This window comes from Tribolium madens, unplaced genomic scaffold, assembly GCF_015345945.1.
Source record: "Tribolium madens isolate multiple individuals breed KSU strain unplaced genomic scaffold, Tmad_KSU_1.1 Scaffold_1;HRSCAF=32;Tcas5.2_LG8, whole genome shotgun sequence".
Taxonomy (NCBI): Eukaryota; Metazoa; Arthropoda; class Insecta; order Coleoptera; family Tenebrionidae; genus Tribolium; species Tribolium madens.
In genome coordinates, this window is record NW_025400984.1 from 3,226,182 (window position 1) to 3,245,459 (window position 19,278).

At 31.2% G+C, this 19,278-nt stretch overlaps 1 protein-coding gene across 1 annotated transcript in view; it reads right to left on the bottom strand.

Annotated features, from left to right (window-relative positions):
- Positions 1-18,725, bottom strand: part of LOC123003980 (reversion-inducing cysteine-rich protein with Kazal motifs) — a 23,782-nt gene extending 5,057 nt beyond the window's left edge. Inside the window, exons 1-4 of the mRNA XM_044397072.1 lie at positions 18,567-18,725; positions 17,337-17,389; positions 5,344-5,427; positions 2,860-2,896 (exon numbers count right to left, since the gene is read on the bottom strand). Coding sequence (XP_044253007.1) covers positions 2,860-2,896; positions 5,344-5,427; positions 17,337-17,389; positions 18,567-18,639 — 247 coding nt within the window. The 5' untranslated portion in view covers positions 18,640-18,725. The remainder of the gene's footprint in view (positions 1-2,859; positions 2,897-5,343; positions 5,428-17,336; positions 17,390-18,566) is intronic.
- Positions 18,726-19,278: the final 553 nt, after the last annotated feature.

Below are 19,278 nucleotides of genomic sequence, written 5' to 3' on the forward strand. Positions count from 1 at the left end.
CAACTTGGTGCATATTTTAGGAAATATTGCATATTTGTGCATTTTTTCTTCAAATCACTAATTTCCGATTAAAAATTTCAGTTCAAGTTAAAAATTGGACAGTTTAAGGAAAATGATCCGATTACAAAATATTATAAAGAGAAAACAACCGGTAATTCGTAAGCCAAACTCAAAAAATTAGTAAGTATCCTGCTGAGTGTTTCCTTTTTAAATTCGTTTTATACTGGGTGAATATAAAGTATTGAACCAAGCGTTTTTTTTTTAAATCATTTGTTCGTAAAAAATAATAATTAATATAAATAAAAGTAATATAAAAAAACAAAATTTTGTTTTGTTTTTGAGTTATTCGATTTTTGTTGTCTAAATTGCGATATATGTAAAAAAATAATTTGATAGAGCTTATTCCATATCTGGTGGCGAACTGACAGTGATAGAAAAGACAATTGGAGTGCGCCCACTTGCTTAAGATAAAAAAATACATAGGCGTACTTTTTTTCTTTAAAAATTTTGAAGACAAAGATTGTTAGAAATATCATTTTTGAAAATTCTTTTCATGCGTTAACAATTTAATAATTTGTTCATTATTCTTCATCTTATGTATGAGAACCTACTTATTATAATTTTAAAAAAAATAACAGTGGTTTTGAAATATTATTTCATACGACGCCTATGAACAATATTTTTTTTTAATAGTAAACATATGTTTAGTGTCAAAATTCAGTCATTTTTGACAACGTCAGTTCGCCACCAGATTTGGAACAAGCTATATAAAGTAGATAATTGTAATCCCTTAGATCATGATCTTCATGAGAAAAATGGCTTTTTTGGTGGGTTGCCATTTAAAAAAAAATATATTTTTGTAGAACACAAAAACAAAATAATAAAAATTTCGATAAATTTTATTTTTGATAAAACATCACATTTTTATAAAACTTTATAATTTATCAATTAGTTGGTATAAAACGAATAAATCTTTCTATGCGGATAAGTAGTTGCCTGCAAATAAATTTTAGCAAAATTGTTTGAAGTGATGTGATCTGAAAAGTACAGATTTCTTATAAAGGGTTAATTAGTAGGTTATTAAAATGGCTTGTCTCACGCCAAACCAATGTATTTATTTATTCTTTCATTTATCGTGTGCAGTTCAAGATGACGAAAATACAAAGTTTAGTGTATTCGAGGATAAAAATTTATCCGAACTTTGATTTTTTTATTGTTAAAAATGTTGCATATCGATGCATATTTGGCATATATTGGAGCATATTTCTTAATATTTTGTGCATATTTTTGTCAAAATACGTGCATATATATGCGCATATTTTACGAATTTTTTGTGTCTATAATCCGAGCCTTACTTATTTGCCGTGGCTTTCGCCTCGGCAACTAAACACATTGTTAATGAAAAATACGAATTTTGGTGTCTTGATACATAAATAACTACGAGTATTATTGTGTACGAATAAAACAATTAAAAGTAGGTATAGTTTTCAATCAAAATCTTATATCCTTATTCGATAACTCTTTAAAAAAATATGGATCCGTTTAACACTAGTATTTATTGGGTAGTTTATTTGGTTATGTGTACAGCTAATTATAAGTGTACACTGGAACATGTTAATAACTCAATTCCGTCCGTTTAATTAAATGAGAGGAGATAACCTCCGACATTCTTATCTGGCCGAAGGCTCTTCGACGAAGATTATGGCGACATGGAATTCGTGCTGGGGCCCAGAATGCAATAAAGTAGCGATCGTGAGCTACCTTTCAAAAATCTTCGATTCAATTACAACAAAACGCAAAATACAGACGTCACTTTGAGCGAGTGTTGAACGGTCATTAATCACAAAGATGGTTCGATGGACGATGCAATGAAACAAAAGGATGCAGTAATTGTGGTCAACGAGGCTGGAGGAGGATAACGACATTATTTCACATAATAGACACACTAACAGCTTGTGCCAAGAACTGGAATTTTTCCTATATTTAATTACAAGAGCTGCAGACTGATAAACGTTTTATTGCACCCTAATGACTGGCGTATTTTATTAGGGTGTGATCGCGGAAATTTATGCCAAGTTCTACTTTAATTAGCTCAGAAAAATTTTTGTGTTGGGGCCCCGGAGCAGGCATTGTGAAGGTGCGTTTACCTATGTTGTGTCAAGTCGTGGGCAGCGGTAACAAGTTTTCGATACGGAATTGAATCGCTGCATACGATTATGTAAAAATGCGATCACCATATTCGATGACATGTCATAAGTTTGAAGCTGAAAGTTATTATTGAATTTGTGGTTGCGACCGAGCCTTCGATCATTATCGTTTCTTCGTTGTTGGGACCATCCACTGCGAGAGACCCAGCACGAAGGCGCGCCACTCGACTGGCCCATAAATCCAAACGTTGGACATCTGAGCACGGTGCAGATTCAAGTAGCCTCGTATCGCACATCTGCAAATAAACCCCCATGTTGGAGGAGCGGAACGTCCAAGTTTTGTCACGAATCGATTGTTTTAAACGAGACGAGAAGAGAAAGCAGCCACGCAAGGAGCCACCGAGAGACCAATGCTTTTCCCAAATGTTGACATTTATTGGCAAATTTTAAAGTGGTCGGGCGTAAAATGCCCCCCAAAATGCCGTTACAACACTCGCTCTGCCTCTTCGCCAAAACCCGTAACAATTGGAATAATAAATCAAAAAAAATCAGCGTTTAAACACACCTAACCTGTCTCAATAAATAAAATTAAACGTGTCTATTAATTTGTTCCAAGTGTTAAACCTGTATTATTTACGATGCTGTTGTTTCCTAATTAATTCTTTATTCAAATTTAGTCAAAATGCAAATGAATGGAGAAGAAAACACTTACCTTTGAATGTTGCATTGAGGCACTCCCAGAATGGACTCTGCAAAAGAAGGAATTCGTTAATTACTGGCTGTTTTAACTAATAATTTATGTCGGTTTTAGACCTACTCCAATGGAATTATGAGCAGAGATCGTAATTGAAACTAAGTTTTTGAGAAAAAAATCCTATAATTTTAAAGCTAAAATTCAAATCTTTAAAATCTAAAGTTAAAATTTTGAAAATTGTATTCTTTTAGTTAAGTAGTTCAACTATAGAAAATTCGATTGAAAGTCACAATTTCACAATATGAAAACCTAAACTATCACAATGTTGAGTTTAAAAGTCAGAATTACAAGCCTGATGAGTAAGAGGTGACCAATCGTCCTGATTTAGCCAGGACATGTTTAGGTTTTTATTGTAATGTCCTGTTTTACGTAGATGTCCCGATTTGTCCCGATTTAAAGACAAACAGACCCAAGTGTGGGTTTTTCAGATTTATATTTGCGACGAAAACAAAGTTAAAGAGTTTCATTGAATGTTAATTAGATGTAAATGTGAACATTGCGTTTGGTAGGTATCCTGAAAAAACTCAACGGAAAGTACTGAAACACTTAAAAAAAACTTATAATGAGCAAATTAAATATTAATTTGGCTTGCAGAAATTTAAAAAAATGTTTGCAGAGAATGAAAGGACTCTAAAAGCAATTCACACAAAAAAATGAAATTAACACATTAGATTAGGGTTCAAAAACTGTTTTTTGTTTTTCATATCAATATTTTACATACTGCATTCCGAGCTATATTCTTATTAGATTCACATTTTACATTGGTAAGACCTTTATTTTTATTTTCTGTTCTGAAAAAAAGTTATTATGTATAATTAATTATTTTTATTAATGTCCTGATTTTAAGTTTTCTGAAGTTGGTCACCCGGAGTGACGATCAAAAATCTGTGTTCAAATGTCAGAAGACGGAATTTGATTAACGAATCTTTGCGTTTTAAAGACGCAATTTCTATTAAAAGAAGATTAATTAATCACACATTCAACTTGAAAGTCGAGAAAAACTATAATTTCATTTTTACTAAAAAAATTTAGAATAAAAAATCATAGTTTTAAAATTAAAATCTTACGAGTTAAAATTCTGAAAATCAATATCGAGTATGTATATAAAAACCCGAATTTTTAACAATTTCTATTTTTTAAATAAAATTTCGAGATTAAAGTCGCTCGTTCAACTTGAAAATCAAGAAAATCAAAAAAAAAAAAATCAAAGAAAATTCAAAGCCCAAAAGCTTAGATTCTTATTCTAAAAGGCAGAATTCAGGAAGTTGGAAATTCAGCCGTTTTTAGTTTAGAAGAGTATAAATTTTATGTTCGAGAATAAAGATTTTAATTTTTGAAGAAAATCCTAGCAAAATCAAAATCACGACCGTATAAGTAAAAAAATTTGAGTTAAAAAGTAATAATTAAAATCAGTGGTTTATACTTAATAGTATAATAATCTGAGTTTGAAATTCACAATTTCCGAGTCTGAAAACCTAAATTTTGATTTTAAAAACTCGATTTTAACTTTGGAAATCAGAATTACAAGTTTGATGATCAAAAATCTGTGTTTAAAATGTCAGAAGAACAAATTTCATTATCCATTTTTTGCATTTCAAAGCCAATTTTTATTTAAAAAAATCGAAATGAAAGCCACACATTGAACGTAAAAAAAGTCAAAAACATGTAAATTCCGAATTCATATAACCGTATCTTACTCTCAAAGTCAAAATTCAAAAAATTTCAAAGTTAGTCAACTTAAGTTTCGATATTGAAAGTATGAAAAGCAAATTTAAAAAATCGTTTTTTGAGATTGCATGTCGGAAATTTCATATTGTTGGAGACTAAAATTCCTTTTTTTTTTAATATTCAAAAAGCAATTTAAAAATCTGCATATTGATGTTGAAGAGAAACAATTGTTATCATTTTGGAGAGAAACAATCGTTATCAGAGTCAAAATTCCGAACTTAAAAGTCAATAAACTGGCTCTAAATAATCTCCATGATCACGATATTCAAAAAAAAAATATTTTTTTTTCTAAAAACTCCAATTTAAAAATTTGAGATTTTAATTAGTCTCGACAAAATCTTATCTCGCTTCAAAATTTTTGCTATCAATTCCTGTAAAAGCCTCTCGGCCCCAGACTGCTCCAAAGCCATAATTTATTAGTCTACCTCACAAGTGGTTGTCGAAGACATATCCCAGAAGCTGCCCTCTAACCTCGACTATAACCCGGCCGTTGCTCGCAACCAGATGAAGTAATAAAACAATCCACGACAATAAATTGAAATATTTTATTTCTTCGTTATCTCCGATCTCAAACACTTAACGATAACGCGCGTGAAATATCGTAGGCCGTAGACAAGGAATTTTAAAAATACCATCGAGATGACATCCACCGTTATCTCCGCAACATCAATCAAACGTTTAGTTAAGTGACAAGAAACAAGAAGCCTTCCTTACCAGCTGAGGTGAACAGAATTTCCGTACTTCTTCCACAGTTTCGTTCCTCAGACGACTATCGGCGGCCAGTTGAGCCAAAGATATCTGGAACAAAAAAAACAACTCAATTCACTTCCACTCACTTTAATATCCACACCAATAACTTGTTTACTTTGGATGGCATAATAAGACACTCTCTTCATGTTTATTCAACATGGAACGGTCTTATTAATACGGTTATTAGTTTTACTAGTTAACACCTGGAGGAGGTGTTTTGTTTCAAAACACGACTAGAAAAATATGATGATCTGTAGCTTCAAGATAATGCAATTCCAACACTTCCTTTTGCTATTTCCAGTCCAGAGGAAGTCGTAACACTTGTCCTACTTGTTTACATCAGCTTAAATAAATCAGCTCCTGTAAAACAATACAAATAGCACTAGTGTTGAAATGACTTAATTCTGTTTAGACTGGTGCAATTATTTGTAAACATTCATTAGTTTCGACTTTAATGAGGGTGTTGGAGAGTCGTAGTACATAAGGTGCGTCGCAGACTTGTCACATAAATTCGAGATATCTATCTATTAGTGTTATTGCAACCTTGGTGCATTACCATATTTCCCGCCCTCATGAATCGCAAAAAAATTCCAAAGTTTTCGTGCTGGAAGCTCGCAATAAACGGAGATCGTTAAAAGATCATGAGAAGTTTTTAATACTTTAACACTTGTTAACCTCACAGTCCATAAATGTGTGGCCGGTTATTTATTATTGCGTGTGGAAGAAATTGCAAGGCGGAAAATTGGACTCGCACCTTTTTATGGTGACAATAACACTCTGCATGGCTGTAAATGATTTTTGCGTTTATGGGTTGGACTGTGAAAGTATCAAAAAGTGTGTGAAACAGTCATTTAATGTGGATGGGAAGAAGGGGTTCTTGTGTGAAGATCACAGATGGTTGAAAAATTAAATGATAGTCGTGACTCGTGAGAAATTTAAGGTTTTAATCACTTAAACAGCAACGGATTTACGTCATTTTAGACTAATGGTGGCACTTACTGGGCGAATGTGACGCATTTCTCTTGTTTAAATATGATAAAAATTTCATCAGAATTTATGCACAGAGACATCAAAAATTATTTTATGCAACTTTTATAATAATCAAAATTAAACTTCAAGGATAATATGTGAGATTTTTACGAAAATAATTTCAAAATATTTGCATTATCTACAATTTATTATTTGTTATTTGGTGTTAAAGTTTTAATTTCTTTGGAAAAATTCAGCGTCTAATGCAAGGTTTCTAAATAAAAAATATAAAATTCCAGTTTTTCTATAAAATTTTAGAAATGAAGCTCAAAAATCAAAGTTTGAAAGTTAAAATTCGATCATTCCGTCTTAAAAAGCCTGAAATTGCAAATTGAAAACCTAAATTTTAACCCTGAAAATTACAATTTTACAAGTTATTTAAGTTTTACAAAATAAAATTTTGACAATAGAGTTTGAAAATTTTTAATTTTAAAACCTCAATTTTGATTATGATTTCGGATCCAAAACAAAATTAATTAAAAAAAAAAATGTTAAACTGTTTTTTTTTTTCATTTTAATTAAAGCCGGCTAAAGCACTTGCTTTTCGGATGTAACATATTTTTCTTGATTATGATAAAAATACTCTTATTTCAATGTATCTATCATCAAAATTTCTACACAAAAACATACAAACATTATTTTTATAACTACTTGCAACTTTTATGTTAATTAAAATTAAACTTCAAGAATAGTTTGTGATATTTCTAACGTTTTTTTAACTTTTTTACTAAAAAAATTTCAAAATATATACATTATAAGTACACAATTTAGCAAAAAAAAAACACTACACATTTGGTCTTAAAGTTTTAATTGTTTGAGAAAAGTCAACGTCTAATGCAAGGTATTTCCATAAAACTTTAGAACTCAAAAATTGTTTGAAAGTAAAAATTAGCTTTATAGCTAGTTAATAGCTAGTAAGCTATAAGCTATAACTAGCTGCTCTATTCCCTTAAGCAGCAAAATTACGAATTCTAAATTTACAACTGAATTTTTAAAGTAAAAATCAGAAACTTGGATTGGAAACCTGAATTTTAACTTTGAAGAATGAAATTACAAATTTGAAAGTCATATAATTTCGAGTCTCACTGACAAAATTCTGATATCAGAATAAAATTTTGACAATAGAGATTGAAAATTTTTAATTTAAACATTTGAATTTTCATTTTGAAAGTTATAATTTTCATGGGTCATAAGCGAAATTTCAAAGTAAAATTCTTATTTTAGAAGAAACCTAAACTGTTTTTTTTTAATATTTTAGACTAAAGCCGACTAAAGCACTTGCTCTTTGAATGAGGCATATGTCTGTTGATTATGATAAAAGTACTCTTTAATACAATATGCCATCAAAATTTCTACCCAGAAAGAACAAAAGTTATTCTTATACTTACAAGTTTTATAATAAACAAAATTAAACTTCGAAGATAAATTGTGTACGAGTATGAAATAATTTCAAAACCGAAACCGAAAAACAGTATTTTTTGTGTTGCATTATCTACAATTTAACAAAAAAATCATCATGTATTTAATATATTTTTTTTTATTTCATTGAATGAAAATTTTCTAAATAAAAATACTAGCTTGAGGTTTGACTCAAAATGAAAAGGTTTAAAATCGAATTTTTGAATATAAAAGTTTTAGTTTGGACTTTGAAAGATATGATTTCACAATTGAATATCAAAATTCCGAGTTTGAAAGCCAAAATAAAGATTCTTTCTATAAAATTTTACAGTAATTGAAGCTCCAGTAAAAAAGAGAAATTGTGAATTCTAAATTCAAAACTTAATTTTAAATTTAAAATCAAAAATGTTAAATTACGAGACTCAAAATCAGTTCCGAAATTTTAATTTCAAAATTCAGACTTCTAGTTTTACACTACAGATTTCTGCTATAACATAACCACTTGATTATAAAATTTACAATTTCTAGTTCATTACAAAAATTGATGCAAAACTTTTATTTTAATAATCATGTTTTAAAATCATAAACTGTTTTTCTTAAAATAATATACAGGTGCGCCAAAACTCGCGACCCAGAGGAAAATTTCAAATATGATACCAGGAACATGTTTAAAAAATTCTATTTGACATTTACATTTTTTATGTCTATTTAATGCTACTGATGACCTTGTATATGTTTTTTTATTATTATTATTTAGTAAAGGTGCTAAAATTTTGCCCATAAAAGCCACAAATATCCTTAGAATTATAATTTAGGATACAGCTTCGTTGTTTCCTTTTCTAATAGCCTGTAGCAAAAAAAACTTGGAAAATTATTGTTCCAACAGAAATAAATAGAGTCAAAGTGCAAAATTTAAACTCACATAACTTCAAAATTTTTATAGATAATTTTTTTTCCAGTTCCTGGTATCTTACCTTATTATTCTCTGGGGCGCGAGTTCTGGCGCACCCTGTATAGTTGTTTTGTGTATTTTTTTGAAAACACTTAATTTATACAGAAAATTAGCACTTTTTTATTCATGGCATTTAAACACGTGGAAATCGCTGTTTAATTTAAAAATCTTGTAAATTTCATTCGTTTCATTGTTATCACTTTTGACATTGAAAAATTGAAGAAAATTTCGAGTCGTCGCTATCTTGTATCTCTCCCGAGGTGTCCCGTGCATGTAAGAGCCCCTCAAGGCCAAAAAAACCAATATGATTAAAATCGTCGTCTCGATAAAAGACACAGATAAATGTAAGATGGTCTCAGCAGGTACGACACCCTGAAGAGAAGCAGCAACACATCGAACGCACTCCCATCTGTCATGGTGTTTACCGACCTTCATCTTATTCTCTCAGCTTTTCTTTTGTTTCGTTGAAGCTAGTCAGTTGTCGAGGCCCTACCTGCTATTGAATAATTCAATTAATTATCTGAACACGTCTTAGTGTCCAGCACTTTACATAAACATATCAATTTTATTTATCGCGACAAGTGCGTGGGGCATTATACCCATCGAGGACTTGCACAATTCCCAACCAACGGAGGCGAAAAGAACAATTGTTGAAAAACACGATCAATAATGTATGAAAGTTGATGGTCAATAAAACTAGACTTGTCGAACGACAAATTGACGGAAAAACTTTTTCACCGGTTTAATTAGACAAGTGACTTTTATTGCCCCTGAACTGGGGATAATCGTGATAATAAATTCCTCCCAGGCACTATAAAACGCCCGATAATTCATTAAATCCGTTTCAATAAAAGGATACATTTCGCAATGTAAAAGATACGTATGTGATGGTCGTTTTTTACATGGATGGCTCGCTCACATGTGGAGCCCAGCGTGAGAAATACCATATATTTCTATGTTCTTGAGCGTCACAGCTTCATATATTTATGAGTCGTGTGTTTATGTTGATTTCGAAAGCTCTTTTATTTGTTGCAACTCAAGCCTATACATCAACAATTGACACAGAGAAATGCTCTTATGGAGTGTTTAGTGTATCGTTAAGTGTTTGTACGACAGTAGCTATAGGCCTAGGACATGCCAGAAACTAGCAGATGGAAAAGTTCGGTTATTTCAGTCGCGCTGAAAGATAAATGAGATGCATTTCCGCTTCTTCAACGAATTTAATCGGACGAATTTGTAATGCGATCTCAAATGCTCAACCAGTTGGCCAATGAAGGCAAAAACGCAAAAACCAACAACTGCATGAACCAAATTATAATATCACATTTTTTATAATTTCAAATAGTTATCAAGTTAGAAAATGAGTTTGTTGAGTCAGAGAATACTGTCTTTTCCAATTAAACAAATAAAATTACCAATTGAAACATTTTTCTCTTTATTTCATCCAGACGCCAAGATGAAATATGAGACGCTAAAGAAGGTTTGTATGAGGAAACGAAACAGTTTTGGCCTCCATTTATTGAAATTGAAAAAGAAAGTTATTGCAATTAAATCAAAAATATTATTTCACAATAGCAAGTTAAAAAAAAAGCTTAGGCAAAACATTTATTACAGAAAAACCAATAAATGTCAAAATGTAGTCCTTTATTTCTGTAAAACTTTATAATACTTAATCAAAATTAAACTTAAAAAGACATTTCGTGTAAAAGTTTGAATAGTATATTGAAGAACGGGTTTCGTAAGGCAAGTTTTGTGGAGCAAGCACGAGTTTTACAAAAAACGAGTTTCCACAAATGACTTATGAAACGAGCTTTTTATGCTATTTTTCTATTTTGCGCGTTTTACGTACTTTTTTAACATAAAAGTCAATTTTTCACAATTTCGGAACTTTTGCCCTACCTAGTAACATGGTGGTTGGTAATAAATGTCACAAAGTTCAAAAATTTTTTCGAAGCGTCAAGTCTCGAATATTTTTCAAAATTTTGTTGAATTAACAATGAATACTACAAATATTTCATGCACACCACCTGAAATAAGAAACGTCGCTGAAAATCACCATTACCAATCGCTATAAAGTAAATTGTACTAGTCTTTTTCAGCACTTAAACTGGTGTTGAAGTGGCTGATTAAAGCAACGGTTTTGGTATCGAAATAAGCTTTCTATCAGACACAAAATAGAAAAATACTTTTGAATGATGGATTAGAGCAGAAACACTGGCAGAAAGCGTGGTAACGCAGTGACAAGCAATTTTTCTCTAATTCTAACAAGCATAAATGCAACCTTAAAAAGGTTTGTAATCGGCATATTACATTAGTGATTGTGAATAAAATACTTTTGAATGATGGATTAGAGCAGAAACACTGGCAGAAAGCGTGGTGACGCAGTGACATAAGCAATTTTTCTCTAATTCTAACAAGCATAAATGCAAATAAGAAAGCATGCTTATGCTCTTTTATGCTTATAAAAGCATGAGCTTTTCTATCGTCATTTTTTTTTTTTTTTTCTAAGATTCAACACGTGAATACTTATTTCAACTTTATCAAATTTTTGAAATATAAAAAATTACAGTTTAATTTTTTTGAAAAAATTTCGGCTTTAATATAAAATTTCTAAATAAGCCGATTTTGAAAAAAAAAATAGTTTTGATGGAAAACCTGAAATTACTAATACTCATCTTATTCCAATGCTACCAAGTTAATATAAGTTTCTCTTCTAAACAATTTCTTTGGCTTTTCCAAATTATCTCATTGCATGCAATCAAGTGGTAAAATGCACCATAGTGCATTGAGTCAATGATCACAAATGCCATTATCACGTCATTGATGTTTTTTAAAACTACTTTTCCAATTAATCAAAAAAAAAAAAAACAATCCTAATCTCACTTTTTTGCAAGTTTCCAAAAATAGCAAATTAAAAATCAATTTCAGCAGCACATTTGAGTAAAAGTTTTATAATTTTTCTTACACCTTGAAATCTCCAATTCAGAATGGATTATGAAGAGTCATTAATTGTGACAATAAAAAGAAGCTTCATGTCATCGAAATCGAAAAAAAAACAATCCCAATCTCACTTTTTTGCAACTTTTTGCATTCAATTATTTGAGTGTAGCATTATGACTAACTCGAAAATATTATTTCGTTCATAGCAAATTAAAAGTTAATTGCAGCACATTTGAGTAAAAGTTTTGTTATTTTTCTTATAACATATTCATGAAAAAGCCTGTGAATATGTCAAAACTGACAAAACACCTTGAAATCTCTAATTCATAATGCATTTTCATGTCATCAAAATCCAAAAAAACAATCTTAATCTTACTTATTTGCTACTTTTTGCACTGAAATACGTTATTATAACTAACTCGAAAAGACTATTTTACTCACAGCAAATCAAATTTCCATTTTGCAGCACATTTGAGTAAAAGTTTTGTTATTTTTCCTACACACATTCCTAAAATATCCTGTAAATATATCAAAACTTGCAAATACCTTGAAATCTTATTCAGTTCATAATGCATTTTATGGAGTCATCAATTGATGTGACAAAAAAAAACAATCCACTTTTGCAAATTTTTGCACCCAAATAAGTTATTATAACTAACTCGAAAATATTATTTTACTTATAGCAAATCAAAAGTCGATTTTGCAGCACACTTGAGTAAAAGTTTTGTTATTTTTCCTGAAAAAGTGTGTAAGTATGTATGTCAAAACTGGCAAAACACCTTGAAATCTCCAATTCAGAATGCATTTTATAGAGTCATCAATTGTGACAAGAGTAGGAAGCTCATGTCACGGCGCACTAAATTTAACCGATGAATAATTCCCATCTCCAGCCCGTCTCGGAATAAAATCTCAAGATTCAAGTAACGAAAAATACAGGAAATGGTTCTCGAGGAAATAATTTCTCAGAATCATGTCTCTTTCGAATACTAATCTCCAACAATTAGCGCCCCCATCTTGTGAGCCCAGCTCAATGGGCGTATTTCACGCTCCACAATCGTTCTTTTGTCGAATGTTTAGTTTAGGATTACTGGGTCTTTCTGGTAGCATAAATAAGACCGGCATGGGGTCTTTAGACACGGTTAAATCTGTCACTCACGTCGGAAACGTGCAAGAAAGGCATTGAATGGCTCGATTTACTCGAATCTCTTTAATTCCATCATCGTTGCAGCTGTTGCAGAAAGTGGATCTATGAACCTCACGTCTAACACGACTTTAATCCAATTCTCATTTGTATTGTTCTCTTCTAAACCAATAAAACTGCTTTATGGACAGTGTTTTGCTCGGTCTCATTAATATTAATGGGTAAATGCGGCCATTATGCGACTATCAATATGAAGTACATGTCGCGTGTGAGAATAGCCCAACTTAAACGCCTCTTGAATAAATACATTCTTGGAATAACAAACAAACCATGAGTGGGTACTTTCCCGGAATTATTACTCTTCGACCAGAAAAATTTAAGGAGATTGTCGCCTCTTGGCGCTTTCCTCTCACATTTATTTGCACAGTTATCAGATTTGCATAAGGAAAGCTTTCCAGCAACCAGAAAGGTTGTAAATTTCTGATAGTTACGATAGCGAAACTTGAATTTAGCTTGGTTGCAATTGAAATAATTTGAATAAGTTTCCACATCCTGTCACTTGATGATATATTAATTGATACAAATGTGTCTTTGCCAACCACATTGTGTCTCAAGTTTCGCCCTACATCTGCCCATCGGAAGCCCAATGGGTCATTGGAGAATTATTGAGGCGAATCCCACATAACAGTTTACGATTTGGCACTTGAAACAATGTGGTTTTGTAATTGGTGTAAGATGAGATTGAATGATAAAAAAGCTCCCGAAATAAACGCCGACTCTACAAATTATCTACTTAAAACAAACATGAACCTAACGTGGATTTATTAGCTTTGGATTTTAAATGACTTTCCACATTTCTGTGGAAACATCCGATAAAGCTTCTGTTCCGACGCATCGACGCTTTGAAGATCAAAGGAGCCGAACGAAGAGGAGGCGGATGCTTTGCACTGCTGCACTGAGAAACACTTTTGCGGAATTTTATAGCCAGATAAAGAAAGTTGGATGGAAAGGAGGCACTTGCAACAGTGCACAGAGCGAAATTTTCAACAATTGTGACAATATTTCAGTTTCATGATATTTTAAAAGCCAAAATGTAAATGAGATTTTATGATTGAGGCTGAAAATATGAGAATAAGTCAAAAATTTTTGAATTTTTATAAAAGTTTGAGTTTCCATGTTGAAAATATGGTATTTTTGGAATTCAAAATTCAAAAGCAAAAAAGTAATTTTTTTACGGAAATTTTGAACTGAAACTCAAAAATCAAAGCGTAGAAGATAAAATTCAAAGTTAGAAAACTTGAAATTCTGAGTTTAAAACTGAATATCGAATTTAATAATCAAAAAATCTGTGTTTCAAATTCTAAAGATTACGAGTTTGAAAGTCGTCATTCAAACCCCAATTTTACAATTTGAGCATCGAGTTTAAAAATGAAAAATTCAAATTTAAATATTTAAATTTGTTGTTAAAAGTTTAAAAGATTTTTATAGAATAAACAAGATACATACAAATAAAAAAGGTATGAGACCAAGCGTGCTTAAATAGTTTGTATTTTTATTAATTAAATAATAATTAAAAAACATCACATTTTTTTATACAGACTTATACCACGTTATTTGTTCGATTTCTGATTTAAAAATCAAGCAGTAATCTATTAGAAATATCTCAAATCTCTTTATTTTGGCAGAAAACTGTTAGTTAAGCAATTATTTCGTTAAAATACTTTGATTTCAGGCTTAATATTGAGCCAAATCGAATGAAAATAACACAAACTGCTTTATTTTGACAAAAAATTAGGATTCAAGCATTTATTTTGTTGAAAAACGTTGATTTCCCAAGTAAAATCAAGCAAAATTGATTGAAAATAGCTCAAATCGCTTTATTGTGGCAAAAAATTGCGTCCTCAACATTGATTTACATCTATTTCTAACTTAAAATCGACCACAAATAGATTATAAATTACTCAAATCGCTTCATTTTCTCAAAGAACTTTTTATTCAAGCAAATATTTCACCCAAAAAATGCTTATTGGTTCCAAACTTCAACATTTTTAAAAACATTTTATTCCAAAAAATCTGCTAGTCGGAAAATTGAACTTTTTAATTAGTCTAAATTTAATATTAAACCAATACGAAATACTAAGTTTTTTAGATATTTTGAATATATCCCTATGGAGTGTTTTTCTTTTTCTTGTACAATCATTGGTTTTTGCAAAAATCGAGAAATATTTAACATTATTGTTTTCTATACTAAATTTCACTTGTTAATAGGTACATACAATCGCATTTGAGTTAATCAAAAAAATAAGTAATTGAAGTAAGTGTATTTGATGTATTTCTCAGAAGTTAAATTTAAAAAATTTTGTGTCTGAAACTTCATTTGATAATTCAAAAGGCCTTTTGTCTTATTGTACAAAAATTTTTTAAATCCAAAAAGTTACAACAAATGAGAAACTTTTTGGTAGGTATAAATTTCTCGATTTTTAGTCAATCGTTGTGGTCCCTATTTTTCTTATCCAAATGCCAATATTTTATTCCGTGAGCATCCACCACCGGAACCCTTCCAGAAAAGTCAGCGCCACACATCCGGTCACGTTCTCCAACGTTTAGCAAACCTCGCAATTACAACTACGTTGTGGGTGGTAATTGTTAAATAATTTATCGTCGTAATAACTCGTCATAACGATCTGGTAGACCATTTGCAATTTTAATATTTAATTATGCATCGCTTTCGATCGAAACTCGACAATGCCTAATTTGAATTCTACGATTTTCGAGAGGGATAATGCCATGTCGCGTCTTATTGTTTATTAGGGTCAAAGACCCATCAAGTGGACAAGTCCTCAAATAACGAGATCAAAGACAACCGAAAATATCGAAACGGTATATCAAAGGGTGTTCGTTTTGGCAGCTTTGTTGTTTTAGGTGTGATAAATATCCCCCCATCTCGTCTTTTTCTATGAACACGCCTCATCGTATATCTCTGTTATTTATTAAAAAAATGCACGCGGGTAAGAGACATGCACACTGCAGGCCAAAGACTTTATATCTAGAAATACATTTGGAATTTTGCCAAGAAGCAAGCGACCGGTCGCCAAATCTAAATCATCACTTTTATTATTCCTTTTTCATTCCGCGACGAGTGTAACTTGAAGAAGTGCTACCGGAGCTGAATACACCTGGTTAGGTATTACTTTACACTTCTAACTCTATTCCAGAATAAAGTTAAGAAGAACCCGAACTAGAGCACTGAAAGCTAAATTGCTAAAATGTTATAAAGTTCCAAAATACGAAGTACTGAAGTTTTACGAGTACACAAGTTGCAATTCCTGAGTCAAAAGTCAAAATTGAACACTTTTTAATCACAATTTTATAAATGAGACTCAAAAATCCACATTTGAAAGTTAAAATCCGAAGTTAGAAAACCTGAAATTTCCCTTTCCCTGTTTAAAATCGTTATAGTAATCAAAATTAGACTTTAGAAGAATAATACGTGTCTAAATTTCTAAATCGTACAAAAAAATCTTGACTCATGACTCTCATAGAAATTTTAATTTAACAGTCAAAAGAAGTAGGAATTTGTAAGTCTGAAATTCTAAATTCTTACTTTAAAACTAAATCTCACAATTAGAAATATTAACTATTTCGTTAATTGATACCGACATTTATTTAAAAAAATAGTTTTTCTTATTTTTCGTTAGTAGTACAATTTACCTAACAAAAAAATCACTGTATTATTTTGATATTATTATTATTTTATTATTATTATTAAAAAAAAATATTGAGAAAATTTCGTGTTTAATTGCTACATAAGCCAAATTTTATAATATTTAGAGTCAAAAATCGAAGATCAGTCAAAATTTGAAATTTGGAAACCGGAAATTCTGAATTCCTAATTTAAAACTAAATCTCACAATTAAAAATTTTAACAATTTTACAATTTAATGACTTATTTGAAAAAATGAGTTTATTTTTCTTTTATGATTCAAGTTTTTATTTCCTTTGAGAAAGCCCTGGACGATAAAATTGATAAACCTGTCAAAGAAAAGTTAAAAGTAGTCACAAACTGAATCTAATTAATGTTCAAATATTGATTTTGGTTAATGTGTGTTATTTATGGAGACGTTGAGGCAAGTTTTCAAGCTTGAAGGCTTTGATTAGGACAATTATCACTTTGTTTTTATCTTGTGTGGTTGACCTTTGATAACACATACAGGATGCCAAAGGAAATTATGTTTCAAAACAGTTTAAAACAAAAAAACTTGTAACTGTATAACAGGTAAAATAAAAATTGAAAATTTTTGTTCTTTATGAACAATTCTGACAGTTTCTCAAAAATTTCGATATTTAAAGGCAAAATCTCTTGAAATGAGTTTTTTATGTGTCAATTCTCGTCGTGTCCCATCCCACAACCCATTGGAGGTGCGAGTTGCAATCCGATAAGTGGTAAAACCCGTCCCATGTGATTTGCATAGACTTCTAAATGAAAATTTGACTCACCTTCTCGCACACACTTCTGCAGGAGCCGGTGGTATGCGAACAGCACATTAAATCTACAACAGAAAAAAATGTCACATCAATCATGAATTAAATTGAGCTGCTTTTTATACAAATAAATCACCCGTCGAAAACAAATTGCAAAATTTCCAAAAAACGACCAAAATTTAATTGCCTCAATAAATTTCATCGAATTGTGAATGCGCATATTAATAATTTGCATATTTTGCTGATCGGAAAGGTTAACTAACGAGTTGTTTGCCCAGCCTGCGGCTTATTTATGCCCATAATGGCCTGTCAATCACAATCTTCTTGTTTTCCAGTGACCACGCGGAGTGAGTGAGTTATCACAAGTGGAAAAACGTGATCGGATGGATGAATGATGGCCTTCTGTCGACGAAAGTGAGAGTTTGAAAGAGTGACATTCCCGCAGGAGACTCTGCTTTACTCAGGTGTTTGCAACATTCCGCAAATTTTTCACAGTTGTTTGATTGATTAACATTATTTATTAGCTACGTTGCGACGACAGTAGCTATTACAGAGTTATTTACGGCGGTTTCAAAGTGACACGTTTAATTTAATATATGGACCATGGCGGGGCTTGCACTAAAATTAGACACTTTGAACAATTCGGAACTTCAAACGGATTATTGTCTAATTTATTGACGCGTTCTCAAGCGCGAAATTAAAGCAATTAATTTGACAAACAAAAAAGCAAAAAAAATAAGTAAATCAACAGGTTGTGAGCTCCCCTTTTTGACAAAAAATCCCCAATTTTTCACGCCGCTTTAATTAAGTGAGTTTCTTGACTCTTTACGATCCCTTTAAATTAGTTTAAATGTTCCACTTGGACAAAAACAGAATGACTCATTGTATAAAGGAGTAAAAGTCGCTCATAAATCATCAAACAAGCCATAAACATAAAATTTGGATCCTTCATAAAAATGAACGAAGTGAAAATTTTCCTGAAAAATCCTCGCTTGGAGCGTTCCATGAAAAATGATAAAATCGATGTGGCAACCGATCACCTCTTGAAATATTAACGTTAATGTGTCGCCTAACAAGCCGAGCCATTCTCGTCATTTAAAATAAATTAAATAATTTCGAAGCAGCTGGCGAGCAACGTTAATTACCACTTATTTATGACATTGTTAATTAAATAAGAGACTTCTCATTTAACGTCCTCGATAATAATAACACCGGCGGCAGTTTTAATTCTGCGCAAAAGCTCACCTTGCGCCGATATCCATGTGAAAAAATACACAATTAAGCAAAAAATGGCACTTTTACGAGTCTGAAATGACATGGTGTTGCACGTGAACGCGCGCTTGCTGAAGAAACGATCACACACTCATATCGACGACTGTTGAGCGACTAAAGTTCTAAAAGTAAACAAGAAATATCGAGAGCTTTGGATCTGCTGGTGTTGGGATTCGAGTCGCATTCAAATGCATGCTGGAGCGGGGAGAATCCTGTTCCAAACACCCACAAATGCGAATCACAAGGAATGTGATGGCATGCAAAGAGACAATTTTTCAGCGATTTGGAAGAAGAAAGCACTTTTTTCTTCAATAAGCTCACATTTTTTGGCCATGTTGCAGTCAGCTTTTAAATGAAAAAAGATTACATTAAAAATTTTTTTTTAAATTAATAAAATTTTATTACTAACACAATTATTTATTACTTGTTATCAAATACTTATAGGTAATAATTCTATTATAAATATTACAGTAGTAATTATATTAACAGAATACCATTTTATTAATAAAAGTAAAAGCCGAATTACGCATTTTTTAAAATCACAACGATTATGCGAGATTAGTTCGTTTGTTAAAATTGCTAAATCAAAATTTAAAATATTAGTAATTTGTATAATTGTCAGTTTATATAGGCAACCAACAATATACAAAATCCAACCTGTTGCTTGAAAATAATGAAAGCGAAA